Source organism: Herpailurus yagouaroundi, unplaced genomic scaffold (assembly GCF_014898765.1).
Source record: "Herpailurus yagouaroundi ecotype Mexico unplaced genomic scaffold, PumYag 29, whole genome shotgun sequence".
Lineage (NCBI taxonomy): Eukaryota > Metazoa > Chordata > Mammalia > Carnivora > Felidae > Herpailurus > Herpailurus yagouaroundi.
In genome coordinates this window covers 19,167,818-19,190,482 of record NW_024412377.1, presented here as the reverse complement: position 1 = coordinate 19,190,482, position 22,665 = coordinate 19,167,818, and the positions used below count along the sequence as shown (strand labels likewise).

At 34.6% G+C, this 22,665-nt stretch overlaps 1 protein-coding gene across 3 annotated transcripts in view; it reads left to right on the top strand.

Annotated features, from left to right (window-relative positions):
• LOC121043019 (cadherin-10) overlaps positions 1–22,665 on the top strand; it is a 151,845-nt gene that overhangs the window by 85,535 nt on the left and 43,645 nt on the right. For all 3 annotated transcript variants that reach the window (XR_005796648.1, XM_040494485.1, XM_040494479.1), the window contains exons 6-8: positions 13,654–13,841; positions 15,829–16,082; positions 20,745–20,881. Coding sequence is in view for 2 of the 3 variants with exons in the window: in XM_040494485.1 (XP_040350419.1) it covers positions 13,654–13,841; positions 15,829–16,082; positions 20,745–20,881 (579 nt within the window). In the remaining variant the exon portion in view is untranslated. The remainder of the gene's footprint in view (positions 1–13,653; positions 13,842–15,828; positions 16,083–20,744; positions 20,882–22,665) is intronic.

Sequence of the window (22,665 nt, the reverse complement as noted above, 5' to 3'; positions counted from 1 at the left end):
TCTCAAAGTGCACTTCCCATACCTTCTGCCCAGTCCTTACAAAGTCTCTGCAATATTATCTTTTAGATTTGTACTTCTAACCACGACTGTCCATATATGAGACACAAATGGCAATTTCCCCTTGCATTCATGCCTTTGTGCTTAAGTCGATAACCAAACTAAGAACATACTCCAGGAAGAAACATTTATCTGCTCTAAACATTAAAAGAGAAGCAAATGATTCAATCTGACACCTGGGAATGAGTTTAAAACAACTATAAATTGGAATTGATAGGAAAGCGTACCACATAATTAAAGCTCCATCAACTGTAAGAGTAAAAATAAGGAGCATGCAAATAGATGTGTTTAAGGAAAAATGAAACGTTAGATGGGTGATAGGAGCTACTGTGCTTTTGTCAACGGACGCGTAACAATCTGCCTCCTTCCGATGTCTCTCTTGCTCCCAACCCCTACATGATAAACACCCTTGCAGACTCCTAATGAAAATAATTTCAGTTTGTTTGACAAACTAGGATACTTGTGTTCAGCAGACTACTCTTGGAAAGGAATTATAAAATAGGAGTGAGTAGTTCTTTCACACATTTAAAATATAGAAATGCAGTCTATTAACTTTGAAATAGACCCAGTGAATCTTCTCCCTAAATAAGTTTCTGCACATAAACATAATTCCAGAGAAACCTTTCCAGAGAAAGTATTGTCAAATTGTATATGTTGGGCACTGAATAACTAGTTCTTGAACAAATTAATTACTAGAGCTGCCATAGAATTAAAACAATCATGACTGCATATATTGTATGTGTGTATATATCATACTATTTGAATTATTTAATAGAGAGCTAAATCTATACTATTTTGATGAATGGGCTCCATCTTAATCGTGGCTTTTCTGGAAAGTATGAGACACCTTGAACATACCTTTATTAACATTTCAGGGGTAAATAAGTATATGTATGTGCCTGTATGTACACACATATTCCCAACTCACCTACTATATGTGTTTGTGTTGTGTGTGTGTGTGTGTGTGTGTGTCCCTTACAACAAACTACTGTGGAAGAGAACTGAGATATACATACTAATTTAGTCTTATTATAATATGAACCATTGGAACATGGTCACTTCCTGCTTAAGTCTCAGAAGGTACTGAAAATTAACACGGATAATGCTTACTCTCCTCAAAGGGAAATAAATTTTGCAATGGAGATAGTCCCTTCACCAACCAAAAAATAAAATGAAGTGATAAATAATTTTGGATTCTTGACCAGAACTATAATGACAAGTTTAAAGCAGGCAGATTTTCAGAATCTAAGCATGTGCCTAAAAATACAACCAATCTCAAAAATGTCCAAGCTAAAAATAAAAAGTGGGAGAACAGATTTCCAGAGGCAATATTCAGTGAAATCTGTGTGACAGTAAAATTAATGAAACAATAAAACGTTTTATTCTTTTGTTCTGTCTCTGTCTGTTAAAAGAAGACCCATGATTAGGAAACCTTTTACCAGAACCTGATAATCCCTAATATCATCAAGAAAATTTTCTACTTAAGGTTTTAAAAAATATTTTGCACCGAAGTATTAAGTTTATATATTTTTTTAAAAAGGAAAATAAGCCACCTCTTCCAATCTTCCTCACCTGTAGCTCTATTCCTCACAGAAAACAACTTCAAACTGTAACTTTTTCAGTTCATCTAGGTTAAGCTACAATTCTTTAAGCAATATCTTATTATTTGTTGAAATATTTTTATATCTCACCTTTGACTTCCTTTCATGATTAGTGAAAATGGAACACAGTAACATCTCAATCCATTCTCCCCTAGATGTAATTATATCAGTTTTTTCCCCATTTCACTATCCATTATCTTAGCAAATTTAAGTAATGTGATTAGGTTTACTTTATCCAGTATTGCCAATCTCTCTCTGTCTTTCTATCCCAACATCATTTTCACAGAATCACTACATATATATATATATATATGTATTTTTTTAATTGTCTAAAAAAAAAAAAAAAAACCTTGCAAGTTTCAAAAGGAGCTTATCAAAATACTATGCTATGAACTATGTAAAATGCTGACCATTGTGCCACCTTTTTAAAAATTTTTGTTTATTTATTTATTTAGACACAGCAGGTGGGGGAAGGGCAGAGAGAGATGGAGAGAAAGAATATCCCAAGCAGGTTCCGCACTGTCATGGGGTTCGAACTCATAAACTGTGAGATCATGACCTGAGCCAAAAACCGAGTCAGACGCTTAACTGAGCACCCAGGCGCCCCTGGGCCAAAATATTTAACAGAGCATATTTTGGCTCTCAAATGTTTCTAAGGCAAAACCAGACATTTTATTTCCCATGCAATAATTTCAGCTATTGAATATGAGCGATCCTCTTTACCAAAGTTGTATTTTTCCAAGATATTACAGCTTTGAGCTTTTCATGTGCTCCGTGTACAGCTGCTCAAAACTCGTTCGCAAGCAGCCCCATAGCACTTAGCTTCATTTTGGCAGCGTTCGGGGTTGCACACCTAAAGCCCTCGTATTCCCCTCCCAGCATGGGCTGGCTAATCTTTACAGCTCAGGAAATCCTGCCATCCCAGACTTTCCTTTTTTACTTTCGTACTTTGGATAGAAAACTGTCGACATCTCATGTATTCCCATATCTTGATTTAGCACCTTATTTTCCTGGAATACATTCTTCGTTAGGTTCTTTCAAAAAGCCCAAAGGGAGAGAAATTTGCTGAGTCTAAAACTATCTTTATTGGGTTATCACATTTGATTAATATGCTGGCTGGGTTGAAAATAATTTCATCATCAAATTTTGATGACATTGTTCAATATTTTGCTAGGATCAGGGGCTACCTTGAAAGGTCCATTGACATTTTAATCCATGTCTTTTTTTTTTTTCAACCACTCAGTTGCATATGAGTTTTCAATTGCATATACTTCCTTCCATTTATCCTCTAGCCCTCAGATTCCCACGTTGGATAATCATAATCTTCAGTTTAACCCATCCATTATTTTTTAACTTCAACTATTATATTGTAAATATCTATTTACTGTATTTGGCTCTTTATCAAAAATGCCCAGCCACTTTTTATAGTTATTTTCTGGTGAGATTTTTATGACCACTTTTACTTCTTAAAGCATATTGAATATATTTTAAAATATTTTTTACGTGATGGCTCCACATTCTTTTGTTGATCTAGCTCCAAGTTTCTATTTGTTTCATTTTATTTGCTTTTGGAATTTTTTATATCAGTGTTTTGTTTTCCTGGGATACTCATGTTTCCTTGTATTGTTATATGTATTTTTGTTATTGTATATTATATATTTATATTAATTTATAAGGAATTTTATACTAATATCACATAAATGCAATCATATATAATTACTATTTATATAATATATAGCATATATTATATTGTTATAGATAATATATAATATATGAATCCCAAATATATATATACTGATATGAAATAATATATAAATATATTACACATAATATATGATTATAATAATGTATAATGTATACACTATATAATATATAAATCTCAAATATATATTCGAACTTTGTGAGACATGTTGTTGAATCCTAACTACCAACACTTGTTTTTTTTTAACTTTTTTGAAATTTTTGAGAGCAAGAGAGACAGAGCGTGAGCAGGGGAGGGGCAGCGAGAGAGAAGGAGATACAGAATCTGAAGCAGGCTCCAGACTCAGCTGTCAGCACAGAGCCTGATGCAGGGTTCGAACCCACAAACAGTGATATTAGGACCTAAGACAAAGTTGGTCACTTAACCCACTGAGCCACCCAGGTGCCCCAGTACCAACAGTTTTAAGTGTTGCTTTGTTGTGTATATGAGTTTGCTTGTTTGCTTTAAATCTTCACGTATGTTATAATAACTACAAGAGAATATAAGTAGTACCACTTTGAATCATTACAAGGACTTTAAAAATAGTTTTCATTTATATGCATGATCCTCAAATTTTGTTATTTAATATATATATTCATATATACATATATAGATAATTTATAAGTATACATATAGCATTTACATATCCATAAAAATATATTATTGATTTTTATTGTTTATAGCTTATAAAAATAATATCACACTGTATATAATTTTCTGATACATTCCTATTTCCATTTATTATTATGTATTTAAGATTCATATATATTTTTTTCACATAACTATAGATCACAGTTTTCACTTTTGAATTTTGTTTGCAAACATATTATGTAACAAGTTTATTATTCTCATGCTGTTTGACATTTGGGTTCTCTTCCTTTTTTTTCCTTTCTTTTTTTCATTTTACAAATAGTGTTTCTATATGACATTTCTGCAACTATTCTCATATGCCTTGCTGGGCTTTGTTTATGCTACCATTTAAGTTTGCATTATATATTCCCATGTGTTTCCTGTTATGGGTTGAATTGTGTCCTCTAAAACATATATTTTTAAGTGTTAAACCTCAGTATGTCAGAATATGACCTTATGTAAAAATAGGGTCTTTACAGAGGTAATCAAGTTACAAGGAGGTCTTTCAGGGTTAGGACTTTAATCCAATATGACTGGTGTCCTTAATAAGGGGCAATTTGGACATAGAGACAAACATTCACAAAGGGAAGACAATGTGAACACCCAGGGAGAAGATGTCCATGTAGCTGGAATGATGTCATTACAAGTCAAGGAACACAAGGGATTTTGGGCAAGGCCCAGAAGCTAGAAGAGGAAAAGAAGGATTCTCCCGTACAGTGATCAGGAAAAGAATGGCCCTCCCAGATATTTAGATCTCAGGCTTCTAGGCTCCAGAACTGTAAGCAAATTTCTGTGGTTTTGACACTTTGTTAAAGCAGCCCTAGCTAATTAGTACATTTCCCAAAACCATGGTGCCAAAATTAACACCCATCAGCTCTGCGTAATAGTTCCCATTATACCACATACTTTGAATACTTGGTTTTGTCAGATTTAATTTTTGTCAATTTAGTAGGTATAAAATGGCATCACATCATGGCCTTAATTTGCATTTGCTTGATTAAAATCCAACATATTTCTGTTTATTTACCTTTCTTGTTTCCTCTACTGTAAACTGTTCACCATTCATATTCTTGACCAATTTTTCTGGTAGCTTATGAGTCTTTTCTTATGGACTTTAGACATACTATGTTTTTCAAGGTGAAATTATTCTCTTTATTTGTAACATGTTTCACTTTCTCTATATTGTCTGTTATTTAGAGAAGTTATTAGTTAGAGCATAGATTGATTCATCAACCTTTTATCTTATGCATTGTTAATCGTTTGTCCTATTTTAGAAATTTCCTTGCTAAAGATTGCTAAAATATTGGCCTACATTTACTTGTAAATTAAAGTTTTAGAAACAACTTGTGTGTGTAGTGTGTGTGTGTGTGTGTGAGCTGAGGATTGTTGCAGATAACCAAAAAGACACTGACTCAGAATTTTTAACTAAAGTTTTTGCATATAGAAAGGAAATTGAAGAGGGACCTTTGCAGGATAAAGTTGAAAATTGGAGATAAACACATCTCTGTGTAATCTCCCTCCCATGTAACTTACAGCTGTCTTTGGCAATAAAATAATTTGGTTAATATATAGATATGCCTTAGTATTTTGTAGTTCAATAATTACTCTGAAACATGAAGGAAAAGGGGAGGAAACTTACGATGTTAATTCAAAAGAAGTCATAAGGCAGAGATACCTGTAATACTCTGACAGAGCTGAATTAACCTTCATTAGGAAATTTCATAGCTTATTTATAAAGATTGTTGACAATATATTCCATTAAAATATTAAAGAGCTATTTGTTTCCTAAGAATGTATGTGCATATAAGTACATACAAATACATATGGATCTATACACACACGTATATGTATTTATATACATATTTACTTATATGTATGTGTGTTTCTATCTCACCAGACATTTGATATGTTGTTCTATATCTTGTGGCACCTTACTCCATCATTTTCCTTCTTTTGTGACTTTATGAGTCAAATATTTACAACTGTATTTTTATTCAGCTATAATATATCTTTCCAGGGCTGGTAATGTCTCTCGCTCTTGTAAAAAGCGCTTGAAAAAGAAAGGTATGGCAAGAGGCAGTGAAGAAGAAGGATCCCCCCAGGTAGCATAATTTCAGTGGTTTTCTTATCCATACACAGATTCTCCCTGGAGCAACTGTAGCCTGACTTATAATCCTTTCCCTTTGTGTTGATGGATGCTACAGTGTCATCTTTCTCTTCTAGCAGTTAACGCTGCTTATGTCTGTAAAAAATATAGTTCTTCAGGATCTTATGAACCCACACTAGGAATGTAAAATGTTGTGAAAGGTGGTTTGTTTTTAGGTCACGTTTTCCTGCAAAACACTAATCCTAGTTAATTGTGGAGACAATTTGTTGTTGCATAACCCATCTGTGGATTACGTGGAGCTTGCTATATGTCCTTCTTGCTTGAAGAGGCCATAAAAATAATGATCAATTTTGTAGAGATGGTAAATATCCTCAGGCCAAAGGGGGATTTCAGTTTTCTACTTACTTTTGTAGGTTCTCATTTTCTGTCAACTTGGTGCTTGTCCTTTTTTAATACCTTCAAGTGTATATTTCTATCTCAATTTATGATCCACAAATATTGTTTTCCAGTTAAACTGAATTATCTAGCTTCATTGCCAGAAGCCTGTTTTAATGATTTTCAGTCAACTAAATTATTATTGTATTATCAATGATCACGTTTTCAAAATGATGGACAGTAGAAATAAGTTGATTTTTGTGTTTTTCTATTTATCCCATTAATCTTTGATATCTCACTTAATTTCAGTCTGAAGAATTCTTGATCTCACTTTCCATTCCTCTGACTTACAACAGCAAACCTCCAAGAAAATTTAGTTTATATTATGGAAAACACTTGTGACCAGTGTTTGGGCATTAGGGTTGTGTTTCATGCTAGTGGCATAAAATTCCACGCCTTTTCAGAGACAATGATTAAAATAAAAACGTACAGTTAGTTTATAAGTGTGAATTTATACATAAAAATTTGTGTAATCAGTTTTAATATTATGGTGTTTCTATGAAATATTTTTATTCTGTTATAGCACAGGATTTTCTTTTAGGCTTTAAAAACTTTAAAAACACTAATATTATAAACTTAGAGCACTCTAAATTCATTTTGAAGGATACAGATATTTTATTTTTAAAACAAATATCAAGGGCGCCTGGGTGGCTGGGTTGGTTGAGTGTCCGACTTCAGCTCAGGTCATGATCTCACTGCTTGTGGGTTCAAGCCCCACGTTGGGCTCTGTGCTGACAGCTCAGAGCCTGGAGCCTGTTTCGGATTCTTTGTCCCGCTGTCTGTCTTCCCCTCCCTCGCTCATGCTCTGACTCTCTCTCTCTCTCCCTCTCTCACGAATAAATAAAACATTAAAAAATATATATATCAGTTAACAAGTTAAAAAAATAAGTTCCTGTTATGTATATCTTTTAATCAAAGATATAATTGGATTTCTTATTTTAAAGGCAAGTAGTTCCTTGTCTCCTGGCTTTTTTGACACATTTGCACATTATGAAATGAGTTATTTCATTTATTATACGTTTTGAATACCTCGTTATATTTAAAATTATGGTTCTATCTCCATTAAAGAAACTAGGACTGAGGCGCCTGGGTGGCTCAGTTGATTGAGCTCCAACTTCAGCTCAGGTCATAATCGCACAGCTTGTGAGTTCAAGCCCCACATCCGGCTCAGTGCTGACAGCTGGGACCCTGGACCTTGCTTCTGATTCTGTGTCTTCCTCTCTGTCCCTCCCCCACTCATGCTCTTTCTCTCTCTCAAAAATGAGTAAACATTAAATTTAAAAAAAAAAAAAAGTAAAAGAAATTAGGACTTACTTTGAGACATGGCTCATTTAAGGCTTGGTCAGGGAAACATAAGATGAACCTGTAACATTTTGTGATGCCAGAAATTAAGGAAGCACTCAAAAAAAAAAAAAAAAATAGTGCAGGCACCTGGCTGGCTCAGTCCATAGAGCATGCAATGCTTGATCTTGGGGTCGTGAGTTCAAGGCCCATGTTGGGTGTAGAGATTACTTAAATAAGTAAAACATTTTTAAAAGGTGGCAGAGGCATGTTGAAAGTCATCATGAACAACTGAAAGGAGCACCCACTGACGAAACCTGTAAGAATTGGTGCAAAAGAATACCTAGGATATTATTGGATTATAATGCATACTATAAAATACGTGTCCTGCAGTCAATGCTGATAAAAATAGACAATAACAGAAATACATGGGGAGAAAGAGCAGCTTTTCCTTTCAGAAGAATTCCAAATAATAAATATGGAAATAATGAAGAAAATCGAAAATCACCACTAGAAAATCACAGTATTGGGGCGCTAGGGTGGCTCCGTCAGTTAAGGGTCTGACTCTTGATTTTAGCTCAGGTCATGATTTCATGGTTGTGAGATAGAGTCCCATCTTGGGCTCTGCACTGGGCGTGGAGCCTGCTTAAGATTCTCTCTCCCTCTCCCTCTGCCCCTCCTCTGTTCTCTCTCTCTCTCTCTCTCTCTCTCTCTCAAAAGCAAACAAACAAATAAATAAATAAGAAAATCACAATAGTAAGTATTACAGGTAAGATCACTCATCAATGTTAAAATTAGTGGGCAGATTTTTGAGGAGAAACAGAATATTTGCATAATCTTTAAGTGTATCTCCCAAAACATGCATTAATTGTTTTAAAAATTACTGACTAGTAATGGAGGAGACTGTTAGAAATACCATCTTAACCAAGGGATCAAGACATATTGACATCACATGCCTCCTTTTATATGCTATGCTGAGAACAGATCACTTCTGTGTTCTGTTAACAAATATGCAAAACCTCAATGAAATCACGAAAAAATATAAGACAGACCGAGATTGGAAGACATTTTACAGAGTAACCAGTAGTTTTTTATTTTTTATTTTATTTTTTATTTTTTTTTCAACGTTTATTTATTTTTGGGACAGAGAGAGACAGAGCATGAACGGGGGAGGGACAGAGAGAGAGGGAGACACAGAATCGGAAACAGGCTCCAGGCTCTGAGCCATCAGCCCAGAGCCCGACGCAGGGCTCGAACTCACGGACCGTGAGATCGTGACCTGGCTGAAGTCGACGCTTAACCGACTGCGCCACCCAGGCGCCCCTAACCAGTAGTTTTTTAAAGTGTCAAGGTCACAAAGACAAGGAAAGACTGACACTTACAGATTGGAGGGAGTAAGAAAACATGACCACTAAATGCAAAGTAGGATCTCTGCAAAGACTTTAATAGAAAAGCTGGTGAAATCCAAAGTCTGGAGTTAGTTAATAGTAAAGTGATTAAAATAACATTTCTCAAAAACTAAACTTAATGTAAATGATGGTGAATTAAACATTAAAAATGAACTTGCTAAACATTATACGATTAGGTGTGGTGGATCTTGACTTTTAACCCACACTGTATAACCATTGGACTCTTACTTGGTGTTAGTACCAGGGTTATATTGTTCTTATAATGAGTTTGGGGAGAATCCTCATTTTTCTTTTCTCCAAAGACTTTACATAAGAACAGAAAATAAAGAATTTTCTGTTTTTTGTGAATATTCCTTAAAAATAGTTGACCTGTTGGGGCACCTGGGTGGCTCAGTCAGTTGAGCATCTGACTCTTGATTTCGGCTTAGGTCATGATATCATGATTTGTGAGATCAAGCCCCACGTCAGGTTCTATGCTGACAGTGTAGAGCCTGTGTGGGATTCTCTCTCTCCCTCTCTTGTCCCTCTCACCCCCCTCTTTCAAAATAAATTAAAAACAATTAGAAAAATATTTAAAAAAAGAATAAAAAAATATTTGAGCTGTTAGTATTTAGGAGGATAGATCATTTTAAATATTATATCATATATTAAATCATATTTTAAATCATATTTTATTCTCTCTTTAGTAGCTTTTGTACATTTTTAATTATCTTTAGGAATTTACCTAAATATTTAATTTTATTGACATGTAAGTGTTCATAATATTCTCTAAATTTCTAAATCACTACATTATCTGTAGTTGCATTTCTTTAAAATCATTCTTAATACTTTTTGCCCTATCTCCTCTTTTCATGAACCATTTTGCCTTATACATTTATTTTGTGGATCTTTTAAAACAACTAACTTTGGGCACTTTTATTCTCTTTTTTCTACACTAGTTTTCAATGATATCACTTCCTGTTTTTATCTTAATTATTACCTTATTTTTCTTTGATGGCTATTATGTCTTTTCTAAGTTCTTATGTTTAATGCTTAGCTCATTAATTTCATATTGTCTTTGTATTAAAACACACAGAGTTATAAATTACCTTCTCTAGGGGCACCTGGGTGGCTCAGTCAGTTAAGTGTCCACCATTTGATTTCGGCTCAGGTCAAGATCTCATGATTCATAAGACTGAACCATGTCTGACTCTGCCCTGAGTGTGGAGCCTGCTTGGGATTCTCGCTCTCCCTCTCTCTCTGCCCCTCCCCTGCACACACTCTCTCTCATTCAAAATAAATAAATAAACATAAAAAAAATTACCTTCTCTAAGTAGAATCACTTTGTACCATGTTTCAATTTCTTTTCACTGATTTTTCAATTATTTTTAGGTCTCTATATTTGTATCTTATTTGAACCATCAGTTACATAGGAATTATTTTCAAATTTCTTTTAAATTTTCAAGAATATGAGTATTTGGGAGTTTTCTTTTTTTGTATTAACTTCTGTCTTAATTGTAGGATGGTCAGATAATTTAATTGATACAGATTTATTAAAATTTATTCAAACATGTCTAATAATTTAATTCTTGATCAATTGGGATTCAGTGCTTCATGCCAGCTTAAAAAAATCTGTATTCTCTAGATGGTATGTGCAGGTTTCATATACATATCAATCAAATCATTCATATTATTTTTATTTATTTTGTAAAATATTCCATGTATTCCCTATTCTTGGTCTGGTTAACTGATCATTAATTGAAAACAGCATTAATGTGGCTACACTTCACATATACTCTAGATCTGAGAATAGACAATCATGATACCGAAGATTTTAACAGCAAGTGGCTTTTAAAGACATTATAAACTAAATGATGAAATTTAAAAAAAAAAAAAATCCTAATGTCAATAATAAGTGCTTTCAGTAGAACAGTGACATTATTTTTGTGTTTTAGAAAAGCTGCTTCTGCTACAGTGTAATAAATCAACTTACTGAGACGCTGCTTCTATAAAATTTAATATTTTAAAGGAAGTTGTAGCAGTAAATAGATTAGAGTCAGTGATGTTCTGTGATAGAAAGATTGTGAAACAGATATTTTTCAAAAGAACAGTTAGAGGTTTCCAGGCAAAGAGTTGTGTGGAAAATTGAAGTAAGGAAAGAATACTGGAAAAGTCTAAACCTGAAAGAGACCAGTGCTGTGGAGAGTATTAATTAAGAGAAGGATGACAAGACAGAGAAGCAAATTTATGGAGAGACAGCTTATGTATGTTTTATTTCAAGTTCAATGGGACCAATCAAAGAATTTTGAAGCTCTGAGTAATTATCAATAGGGTTATTGTTTTCATAAATAAAAGCTTGAAACACACACAAAAGAACATTATTGTTTTCAAAAGGATAACATGACTGCAGTGTATAATAGCATCTGAGATTTTATTGAATTTAGTCAAGTAAAGGAGCTTGTAGACAAGTTAGGAAGTTTCTCATTTATCTAATACACAAATAAGTATATAATGGCCACTGCATTGAAAGAAAAAGCGTGAGAAAATAGTGGTGGAAAAATACAAAGTCCCTGTTTCGCATAACCTCTTCATGGTACATAAAAATAAATAAGTAAATGATACAATGATTAGCTGTTGCAGGTACTATGAAGAATGGGTGTAGTATTTCCGATAAGGCTATTTTCAATAAGGTTATTGGTGAAAGCTTGTGAGGGAGTCACAGTTGAGCAAACATCCGAAGGAAGGGAGTGAGGGCCATCTGAATCCTCAGGGACAGGAAATTTGAGAAGAAACAGCAAAGGTAAGGAGTGCCAGAAAGACAATAGCCAAGGAATGAGTTGAGAGTTGCTTTCAACAGTGTTACCAAAAATAGATGCAGAGAAAAATGTAAAAGAAAAATTAAACACTACAAAATATAAAAGAAAGAACAGGCTGAAACGCACTGGGGAGTGGCAGAAGCGGAGTCCTGGGAAATGACTTCCCAAAGGGAGCAGGTAGACGTCCCTGTGTTAGGACTGCCGTAATAAGGCACCACAGATTGGGTGGCTTAAACAACAGAAATTTGTTTTCTCACAGGTTTGGAAGCTGAAAGCCCAAGATTGAGGTTAAAGATCAGCAGGGTTGGTTTCTTCTGAGGCCTCTGCTTGGCTTCTAGATGGCTGTCTTCTCTGTGTCTTCACATGGTCTCAGCTCTGTGCCTGTGACCAGATCTCCTCTTTTGGAAGGACACCAGCCATATGGGATTAGAGCCCACCCTAATGATCCCATTTAGCCTTAATTACCTCTTTAAAGACCCTGTCTCCTAATACAGTCACATTCTATGGTACTGAATGGGGGGTTCAGGCTTCAATATAGAATTTTGAGGAGCACAGCCCCCAAACACTCACTGTAACACTGTAACAGTGCCATTTTCTCAAATTTGATAAATTGCATTGTGATTAGAAGAGAGTAGTGGGGGAAGAATTTTATGTGAAGGAGATAGCATGTGAAAAACGGAGAGAGAGAGATGTAGACATTAACTTTTGACAAGAAAACTTTGTAAAGTCCAATTTGGTGCAAAACTTCCATACAAGTGTCTAAAGGAAAAATACACTGGGAAAGAATATACTCAGGTAAGAGCATGACTGGCTGAGAGGCCCGGGCTTTATCATCTACATGAAGGAGAATTACTTAAGGTTTATGAGCATGAAGGTGCTATAATCAGAAGAGGGCTTCAGGTCAATTAGTCTGTCAGTAATATATAATTTATGATCATAAATTTATGAGATTTATGTTTATGCACATAAATCTCATCAGCAGTAGAAGTTGTTCCCACTGGAACGACATCTAGATGCACCAGAGGCTTAAATTCTTGTTTTGCTCTGGAATAGAGGGAACTTGTCAGAATTGAGTGTTTCACATTGACTGTGAAGGGCCACAGACTATTCTTTGTTTCTGCTGTCACAAATTTCTAGAAATAGGATTCCTCCCCACTAAAGCTGATTTCATGGAATTTTGTAATGTTCTGTCCTTCAGCTGAAAGAAACTAAGGTTAGTTAACAACTAAATAAAACCAAGGGGAAACAATTAAATATAAATATTCACTGTATATTCTGAGACTTGTTGTGATTTTATAAACACACACAGGTACGTATCTGCACTCAAAGCTGATCTCTAGTTATCTGTGCAAATGCAAAAAAAGACAACATGCTTATTTTTAAAACGGAGTTCTTAACATGATTAAAGGATAGCACTCACTGTTTGTTATATGCATAGACACAAGCCCCTAAATTCCTCTTTTTCCATTCCTAGACCTTAATCCATACTATGTGTCTTCAACTTTTTAATCAGTTAACATATGATGTAGAGTTTAAGACTTATAATGAAAAATCTCTTTCACATATATATATATATATTTTTTTTTTTTTTTTCCAGACACCATCCACCTTCGAGTTCTTGAGTCCTCGCCAGTTGGCACAGCCATTGGAAGTGTAAAAGCAACTGATGCAGACACTGGGAAAAATGCAGAAGTAGAATACCGAATTATTGATGGTGACGGGACTGATATGTTTGACATCATAACTGAAAAGGACACACAGGAAGGCATTATAACAGTGAAAAAGGTGCCCATAATCAGTATAAATAAGCATCTTCCCATTTAGCAAATAAGGCTTTCGTTATGTGCCATCCACTCATGCGTTGTCCATGAAGAGATGCCACTATCATGGCCAAATGTAATTTATATCAAGCACAAACATGAGAGACAAGAGCCAAAGATCTCCTTGGGCGTTTTGACCAAATGCTCTTGTTGACTGAAACATGAAACCTGAGTTTTTACAAACTTTAAAAGGCAAATTAATATATGTATGACTGTATTTTTGAGCCATGTTAATAAAAGCCCCCCCATAATAACATTGTTTTCTTTTAGTAAAAGCAGTTAATAGCTAATAATGGCAACATATCATCACAGTTGGAGGCATAGAAAGTAGCATGCCGTCTATCCAGATGTATGAAGCAATAATTAGAGCTGCTAATAAAAAAGACACAGCATATTTTCAAAGATAATTTAATTGTTCACATTTTCCCTTCTGCTACATAAATTAAACTTTTCTGCTAACATATGCTCAGTGATTCAGTTTAAAGGTAACTAGGTTTTTCATTGTAGCGTCAGTATGATCATTTTAAGAAAAAAATTAAGGCCCCGTGACAGATCCCAATGAAATGTCCTGAAAACTCTATTTCATTAAGTAACCACTGAAGAACTGAGGAATCAAAACTATCCAGAGATTCTGTTGCAAAGGCCAAGGTACACAACGAAATGTTTTTAAATGGACAGTGACCAGGAAAGGAGGAAGCAGCTTCTTTGTTGTTTTTCATGACTGGCAAGTAATAATAATGCAAATAGAATTTACTGCTTATCAGATAAAAAGAGGAAGGTTGAAAGAATCTCAAACCACAATGTCTTTTTTCTGTTTACAAAACATACCTTTTGGAGGGGTGAGAAGGGAGGAGCTTGATTTCACACTCCTTACAGTTAAACTACATCAATATTTAAGTCAGTTTTTTTTTGTTTATTCATAATATAACCTAATTACTAATTTGCTATCAGAATTTTTCTCTCTTCTCTTTACTCCAGGTTTTCCTGATCTTCAATGTTTCATACAACTATTGAAAATTTTGTATTAGTCTTCAAAATTACATAAAGTTTATTGTAGTACCATGAGCCCATTAAACTGAATGGAAATATCACGATATACATGTAAAAAGATAACTAAATATTTTGCTTGCAGACATTTAACAGTAATGCACACACATGAACACATGAACACAGACACAATCTACCAGCCATTAAAAAAAAAATTTAATGTTTATTTATTTTTGAGAGAGACAGAGACAGAGCTTGAGTGGGGGAGGGGCAGAGAGAGGGAGACACAGAATCTGAAGCAGGCTCTAGGCTCTGAGCTGTCAGTACAGAGCCTGAGGCAGGGCTCGAACTCAGGGACTGTGAGATCATGACCTGAGCTGAAGTTGGACGCCCAGCGGACTGAGCCACTGGGCGCCCCTCAGCCCATTTTTTGTAATGAGTCACCACATTATAACATAGATTTTAATGTTCTTTTCAATATTTCCAATATTTAAAATCTAATTTTCCTATATTCTGAAGTATTACACATTGAATGCATAAAAAGTAATAATCGAACCTTATCTGATATGTAAAGGTATATTATTAGTTTTATTACTTTATTTATTTATTTATTTATTTATTTTTAGCGTTTATTTATTTTTGAGACAGAGAGAGACAGAGCATGAACAGGGGAGGGGCAGAGAGAGAGGGAGACACAGAATCGGAAACAGGCTCCAGGCTCTGAGCCATCAGCCCAGAGCCTGACCCGGGGCTCAAACTCACGCACCGCGAGATCGTGACCTGAGCTGAAGTCGGACGCCCAACCGACTGAGCCACCCAGGCGCCCCTATTTATATTACTTTTAATTATTTCCGGTTAATAAACAACTTGACAAAATTCAACCAGGCTTTGACAATCACACTGTAACTTGAAAGGAACATATAATCCAATTTCCCTCATTCTAATTTGATGATTTACTTACACAGCCACTTGACTACGAGAGCCGAAGACTTTACACTCTGAAGGTTGAAGCAGAAAATACCCATGTGGATCCACGTTTTTATTACCTGGGACCATTTAAAGACACAACAATTGTGAAAATCTCCGTAGAAGATGTGGATGAACCTCCCGTTTTTAGCAGATCCTCCTACCTGTTTGAAGTTCATGAGGATATCGAAGTGGGCACGATCATTGGTACTGTAATGGCAAGGGACCCAGATTCCGCTTCTAGCCCCATTAGGTAATTATGCCCATGTTGCCGATGAAAGAAAGGGAATTGAAATAAGTGTAGAGAGTAAGAAATTCTATTGATAGCATTTAATGCATTGAAATATATGAGTCTGTCTGTAAGTTGTACATCAATCTGAGGAGCACAAGTGTTTAAAGTAAATTGTCTCTGAATGTTTTGGGGCATGGCGTGCACAGTTTTATAATTTTCTCCACTTCAGATCATGCCTTTTAGCCTAAAACCTAGCTTGTATCATCTGCCTGTATCTTTTAAGGTATTTGTTCTTCTGATCCCAGTACAGATAAAGGAGACTGTGTCAGCTGTGCTATCACAATGTAACTGAATCACTTCTTTGTGCTTTCAGTTATTAAATGATATGAGAAGTTGAGAGTTGTAACAGTTAAAAAGAATATGATTCCAACAATGTTACAATTCAGTGAAAATACATTTTAGAGACTCCCATGTACTCCTACCATCAAAGAAGGGAAGGTTTTTGTTTGTTTTTGTTTTGGCTGTTTCAAAAAGTATTTGTAAAGAAAATAGAGCATTCCAGAAAGATCAGAGTAATTTAATTTCACTTTTTATTTTTGCTTTGCTTTCTTATGGCAGCTCAAAAACACATGAAATATGATAAACACGTACAAATGAGAGAGACTCAAAGTTGTTATTGATTTTGTTCTATTATTTTAAAAAGAAATACGGATATCTATATATAATATTTACCGACAAAATGGCCATTTTAAACCATTAGTATATCATGTGTTTTGTATTTCACTCTTTTCCCTAATTCTCAACAGGTTAATTGTTCCTCCCCCTTGCTCCACATGGACTAGTCAAGTAAGAGTTTAAATGATGATTACACAATTTCCAAGCACACTCTTCTTTGATTCCAAAGTATACAACAGCAGAATAGGAAAAAATCTTGTATGCCATGTGCCTCTAACTCAACTCAAACTTAAAACTGCTACAGGTTCTGCCATACCTTCAAGTGAAGACATATTATATATAATATATATAGTAAAGAACTTGAAATAATATATTTTATATATATAATATGTCTTCATATATATAACATATATGTGTATATATATATATACATATATATATATTAGTGCTTGATTTACATAACTTTATCAAAATATTTTTGTTTTATTTTTATGATTTTTTTTTTTTAAATTCTAGTGTCGCTAAAATAGTGTTATATTAGTTTCAGGTGTACAATATAGTGATTCAACACTTCCATACCTTACTCAGTTCTCATCAAGATAAGTGTACTCTCAATCCCTTTCACCTATTTCACCCATCACCCACTCCCCCCACCAACTCCCCTCTGGTGACCATCTATTCTCTAGTTTTTTGGTTTTTCTCTCTCTTTCCTTTTTTTCCCCTTTGTTCATTTCTTTTGTCTCTTAAATTCCACATATGAGTGAAATCATATGGTATGTGTCTTTCTCTGACTGACTTACTTCACTTAACATTATACTCTCTAGATCCATCCATGTGGTTTCAAATTACCAAAATATTTTCTTCCATTCACATACAGCATCACAAATCACATACATGGCAATCATGTACAGCTCTCATTTACCAGCATGAATTCCCCATAATTGTCTCTTCCCCATTTGTCTTCATTGAAATGGATCCATTCTTAGATATTTTTAACTTTGAAGGCTTTATATAGCCAAAATACATACTTAGTTTTACCTATTAAATACTGTCCAAGCATTTTCTTGGCCTAGCTCTTCATGACTTTAACAGCCTGTGTTCTGTGTTCCTGGTTTGAAAGTGGCATTTTTCAAAAGAAATATATTATATCTAAGGAGAATTCAATTTAAATCCAGGGGTGTTAAGTGGCAATGTAAAATATTATCCAGACAATGAAATAGATTTTGCATCCTTTTATAGATTGATGGTTATCATATGTCAAAATATGTCCGTGGATTTTTGAAACAAAAGTAAAATATGTAATCAGAATGCAAGTCTAAGAAACGACTCCATTTATGTGTATCATTGCAATACAATTAATGACGTTATTGCTTATTAATGACAAAGTCTATTGCATAAAGGTTGTTGTATAATTGAATCAATGCTAACTTGATATAGAAAATTCAACTTAATATGTTGAGATATTAATCTTGATGGACCATGTAGTTTAAAAATATATATGTGTAATCAGAAATATAATAGTTTTACTAATGCAATGTGCTTATGGAATAGATAGGACTGGGGACATTTTAAATTGTTTATGTCATATAGTGTAGATGTTAATATAATAATCAAAGGGCTTTACTTAAATGTTTGTTCTGGAATGATTTTAAAAAATAAAATGAAAATTAGCACACAGAATTTGCCAATAGAGAATCAGAAAATATAATTATGTCATGTTTGAAAAAGAATCAGGATCTCTCTGTATCTTTAACATAATCTTACGTAATTCCTAAATTTTTAATTATTTTTAAAACCAAATTATAAGAAGATGAAACACACATAAAATTATATGACACGGACAATAATGCTTAATTTTGATCTACGTATTGCAACTTCACGGCATATTTCTATAGAAATAAGAAAACTTATTTGCCAGAACGCAAAGAAGTCAGTTGTTCTTTTTCTCATTTAACAAGTACTTGTGGATCCCCGTATCAGATATGAACATATTTCTCAAGGAGTTCTCAGTCTGTTAGGGAGGAAGATTCAGTAAGAGAAATGATATTCATTGAGTGCCTACTCCGTCAAGAATGATGCTTGGTTTTGTCATCTTTGATTTCCTGTTTGAGATGTAACTCACATGCTGATGTTGCAGGGAATTCCAAATACAACGTGGTAAGTGGCAGAGACGGGTAGTACAGGCACTTTTGTATGGAAGGTAGGTTGAGTCTTTTAGAGTAAAAGAACTTTGTCAACTTGAGACAGAATTCATGATTTTTCCAGATACAGAGATTCAGTGTTTTACAAATTAATGTGTGACTGGGAAGACATGTTGTTTGCATGCAAAACTGAATTCACATTTTGATACTAGAGAGGGCTAGACCTTATTGAGGAGATTTGTTAATTACTGTCCTGTTCCATTTAGAACTGATTTAAAATAAAAATCTAAAATAAGCAATCCTCAAAAGTAAAATCACATTAGCTGTATTGACAAGATATGTCATTCCTCTAATGCAGTTTATTCAAAACCCAGCATAAGGATTATAAATTTAAATGGATTTTTGGAAATATTATACAAGTTTGGAATATCAAAAGAGAAAAGAGTTTTATGGCACTTTAAAAATCATTTTGTATTATCACTCACAAAACACCATTTAAAAATAATATTTCATAAAAATATTAAAATAAATGACAGCTGTGGCTTAGGAAAAGGTATGCCAAAACTGAATGTTACTTTAGGATTTGTTACCTTTATTTTGCTTTGTTTTTTTAACACAGAGCATTAAATATAACTTGAGGATTATGCTGGCTAACTCAGGCACTATAAAGCATGTGTAAGCCACTAGCATTGTGAACTGGCAGGAACCAATGAGGGGTATAGCTAGCTTAAATCTTGCCTGACAATCCCCCAAATAATGGGATTTATGCCAACTATATCAACCTGATTGATAAACCTGTCAGTAGGCTTTAGAATGACTCCCAACACAATGCCTTTAATCAATTTGCAGCATAGTTGGTTTTTTATACATATACTAAGACCTTATTTGGTACAAATGTGTGAAAACTCCTTTCCCAAAATTTTCTGTTTTTTTAAACACCTCTTGTCAAAATATATGCATTTTTTTAATGATACATGTGGTTAACAAGCTGAAGCTTCATGGGTATCATACCATGAAGTTACTGAATATCATCCTAAATTGGTAACCTATTATTTTTAAATTTTTTTAATGTTTATTTATTTTTGAGAGGGAAAGAGACAGAGCATGAGTGGGGGAGGGGCAAAGAAAGAGGGAGACACAGAATCCAAAGCAGGCTCCAGGCTCTGAGCTGTCAGCACAGAGCCTGATACGGGGCTCGAACCCATAAACCGCAAGATCATGACCTGAGCTGAAGTCAGATGCTTAACCAACTGAGCCACCCAGGTGTTACAATAACCTACTCTTTTAATGAAAATACTATTGTCTCCAATTTCATCACTAAGAAAAAAACTATGCTTCTGGGAATGTTTTTTCTTTCTTTCTTTCTTTCTTTCTTTCTTTCTTTCTTTCTTTCTTTCTTCTTTCTTCCTTTCTTGTTTTTGCATTAGATCCTTATGGTAATTCCCTCACAGAATTTGCAGCTTCTGGCTAAAGTCAGCTGGTATTGTAACCACCTGTAATCCCAACTATCTTGTAGGAAAGTACTTCACGTTCAGTTGAATATGGCAATAGGTAGTGATTTAATAACACAAATATTCAGAAGACCAGCGTTTGAATGTGGAACAAAGTGGCAGCTCCTGCCTCCAGAAGAAGAGGGAGGTGGAGATGGGGTCGTGTGTGTGTGTGTGTGTGTGTGTGCGCGCGCGTGCGCGCGCGCACGCACCAATGCACACAAGTGTATGTGAGATAAATCAATGAAACAGTCTTCGTTCTACATCAGTACTATGGACTTGTATGAACTTATATGTTACTGTGTGTTCGCATTACAACATTTTCTCCTACAAACCGATAATACTGCCATGTATTTTTCTTTGCTTTTTTTGTTCAGATTTTCCTTGGATCGCCATACTGACCTTGACAGGATCTTTAACATACATTCTGGAAATGGATCCCTTTATACTTCAAAGCCACTTGACCGTGAACTATCTCAATGGCACAATCTAACTGTTATAGCTGCTGAAATCAGTAAGATGACGTTTTTGTACATAATATTTAACATATAGTTTTAGGTTTTATTTTATTTTAAAAATAATTCCTTCTGGGGCTGGGTGGCTCAGTTGGTTAAGCGTCCAACTTCAGCTCAGGTCATGATCTCACAGTTTGTGGGTTTGAGCCCCACATCCACCTCTGTGCTGACAGCTTGGAGCCTGGAGCCTGCTTCAGATTCTGTGTCTCCCTCTCTCTCTGCCCCTCCCCCACTAATTCTCTCTCTTAAAAATAAATAAACATCAAAAAAAAAATTCCCTCATTATATGCATGAATTGTAATTTTAGTCTAAGTTTTTAAAAGGCTTCTTAACACCTTTAATTCTTTTCAATAATTTATATATATACTGAGGCATCGCTACAGGTATCCCAAATCAACATTTAATATTGACTAATAAAAATTATCTAGAATTGGACACCAAAGATATCCTCTTTGGGGGAGAAATAAATGCATTACATTTATTGCATGGACACTGTAAATTAAAATCGATGCTAAACATTGGGTGTGTACCATTTAAAAATTTTTTTTTCAATGTTTAGTTATTTTTGAGACAGAGAGAGAGAGAAAGAGAGAGCATGAGCAGGGGAGGGGCAGAGAGAGAGGGAGGCACAGAATCCGAAGTAGGCTCCAGGCTCTGAGCCGTCAGCACAGAGCCTGAAATGGAACTTGAACCCATGAATCGTGAGATCATGACTTGAGCCAAAGTTGGAAGCTTAACCAACTTAGCCACCCAGGCACCCCAGGTGTGTATAATTTAACAACATGCATGTAGGTAGGTATTATTATTACTTCCTTCTTACAGATGAGGAGACCAAGATATTGATAATAATAGCTAACATTAAGCACTCTGTGCCAGGTATTATTCTAAGAATTTTATATTAATTTTCTCCTACTCATATTTTTATTGACTTTATGTATCAGAGAAGGAACTAAGGCTTCAAGGGTTTTGGAAACTTGCCAAAATCCTAATACCAGAAGTAGTAAAACTAAGATTTAAAACTAGTCATTCTGTTTCTAGATCCAGTATTTAATTCTATACCTAATTTACAAAATTTCATCCCAGTAATAACAGGGAGAGCCAGGATTCAAAATCATATCTGTATCTAATTGCAAAGGTTCTTGCCCATCCAAATGACTTGCTACATAATTTTCAGAGCCCATTATAAAATAAAAGTGTCAGACCTGTTGTTAAAAATGATTAAGATGTTTAACATGGCAACAACAGAGCCTTAAAATAAGTGTGGGGCCCTTCTTAGAGTAAGGCCCTGTACAATTGCCTATGAAGCCAGCTTTGTCCACTCAAGCAAACTTATTCGTGGTTTCTAATTCCTGTAATGTGATTTACATGGATAAAGCAACTCTTTAACTGTTTTAAAAAGAAGCATTAATTAGTTACTGAACCATGGGGAAAAACTAACCTATAAATTCCAAATCTGAAATACCAGGCTGAATCCACAAACACATATCAAAGTGAAGTTATTTGAAGCCACCATTCCAGGATTTGGAAGGCAGAGCCTTGGGGCCAAATTGGCAAAAGTCTCAGAAGGACGGAACTAGGCTGGGCAGATCATTAACAATGAATTCAATCAAGATAAAATAGTAGACTTAGCTTTGTCCTTAAATCTGGCTCTGAAATACAGATTAACTCCACCATCCAAATGACCCAGTTTTTCTGTATTGTGATATAAATGGCTGTGCCTTTTAAGGCTAACCGAAGTTTTTTTTTTTTTTTTTTTTTTTTTTTTTTTTTTTTTTTTTTTTTT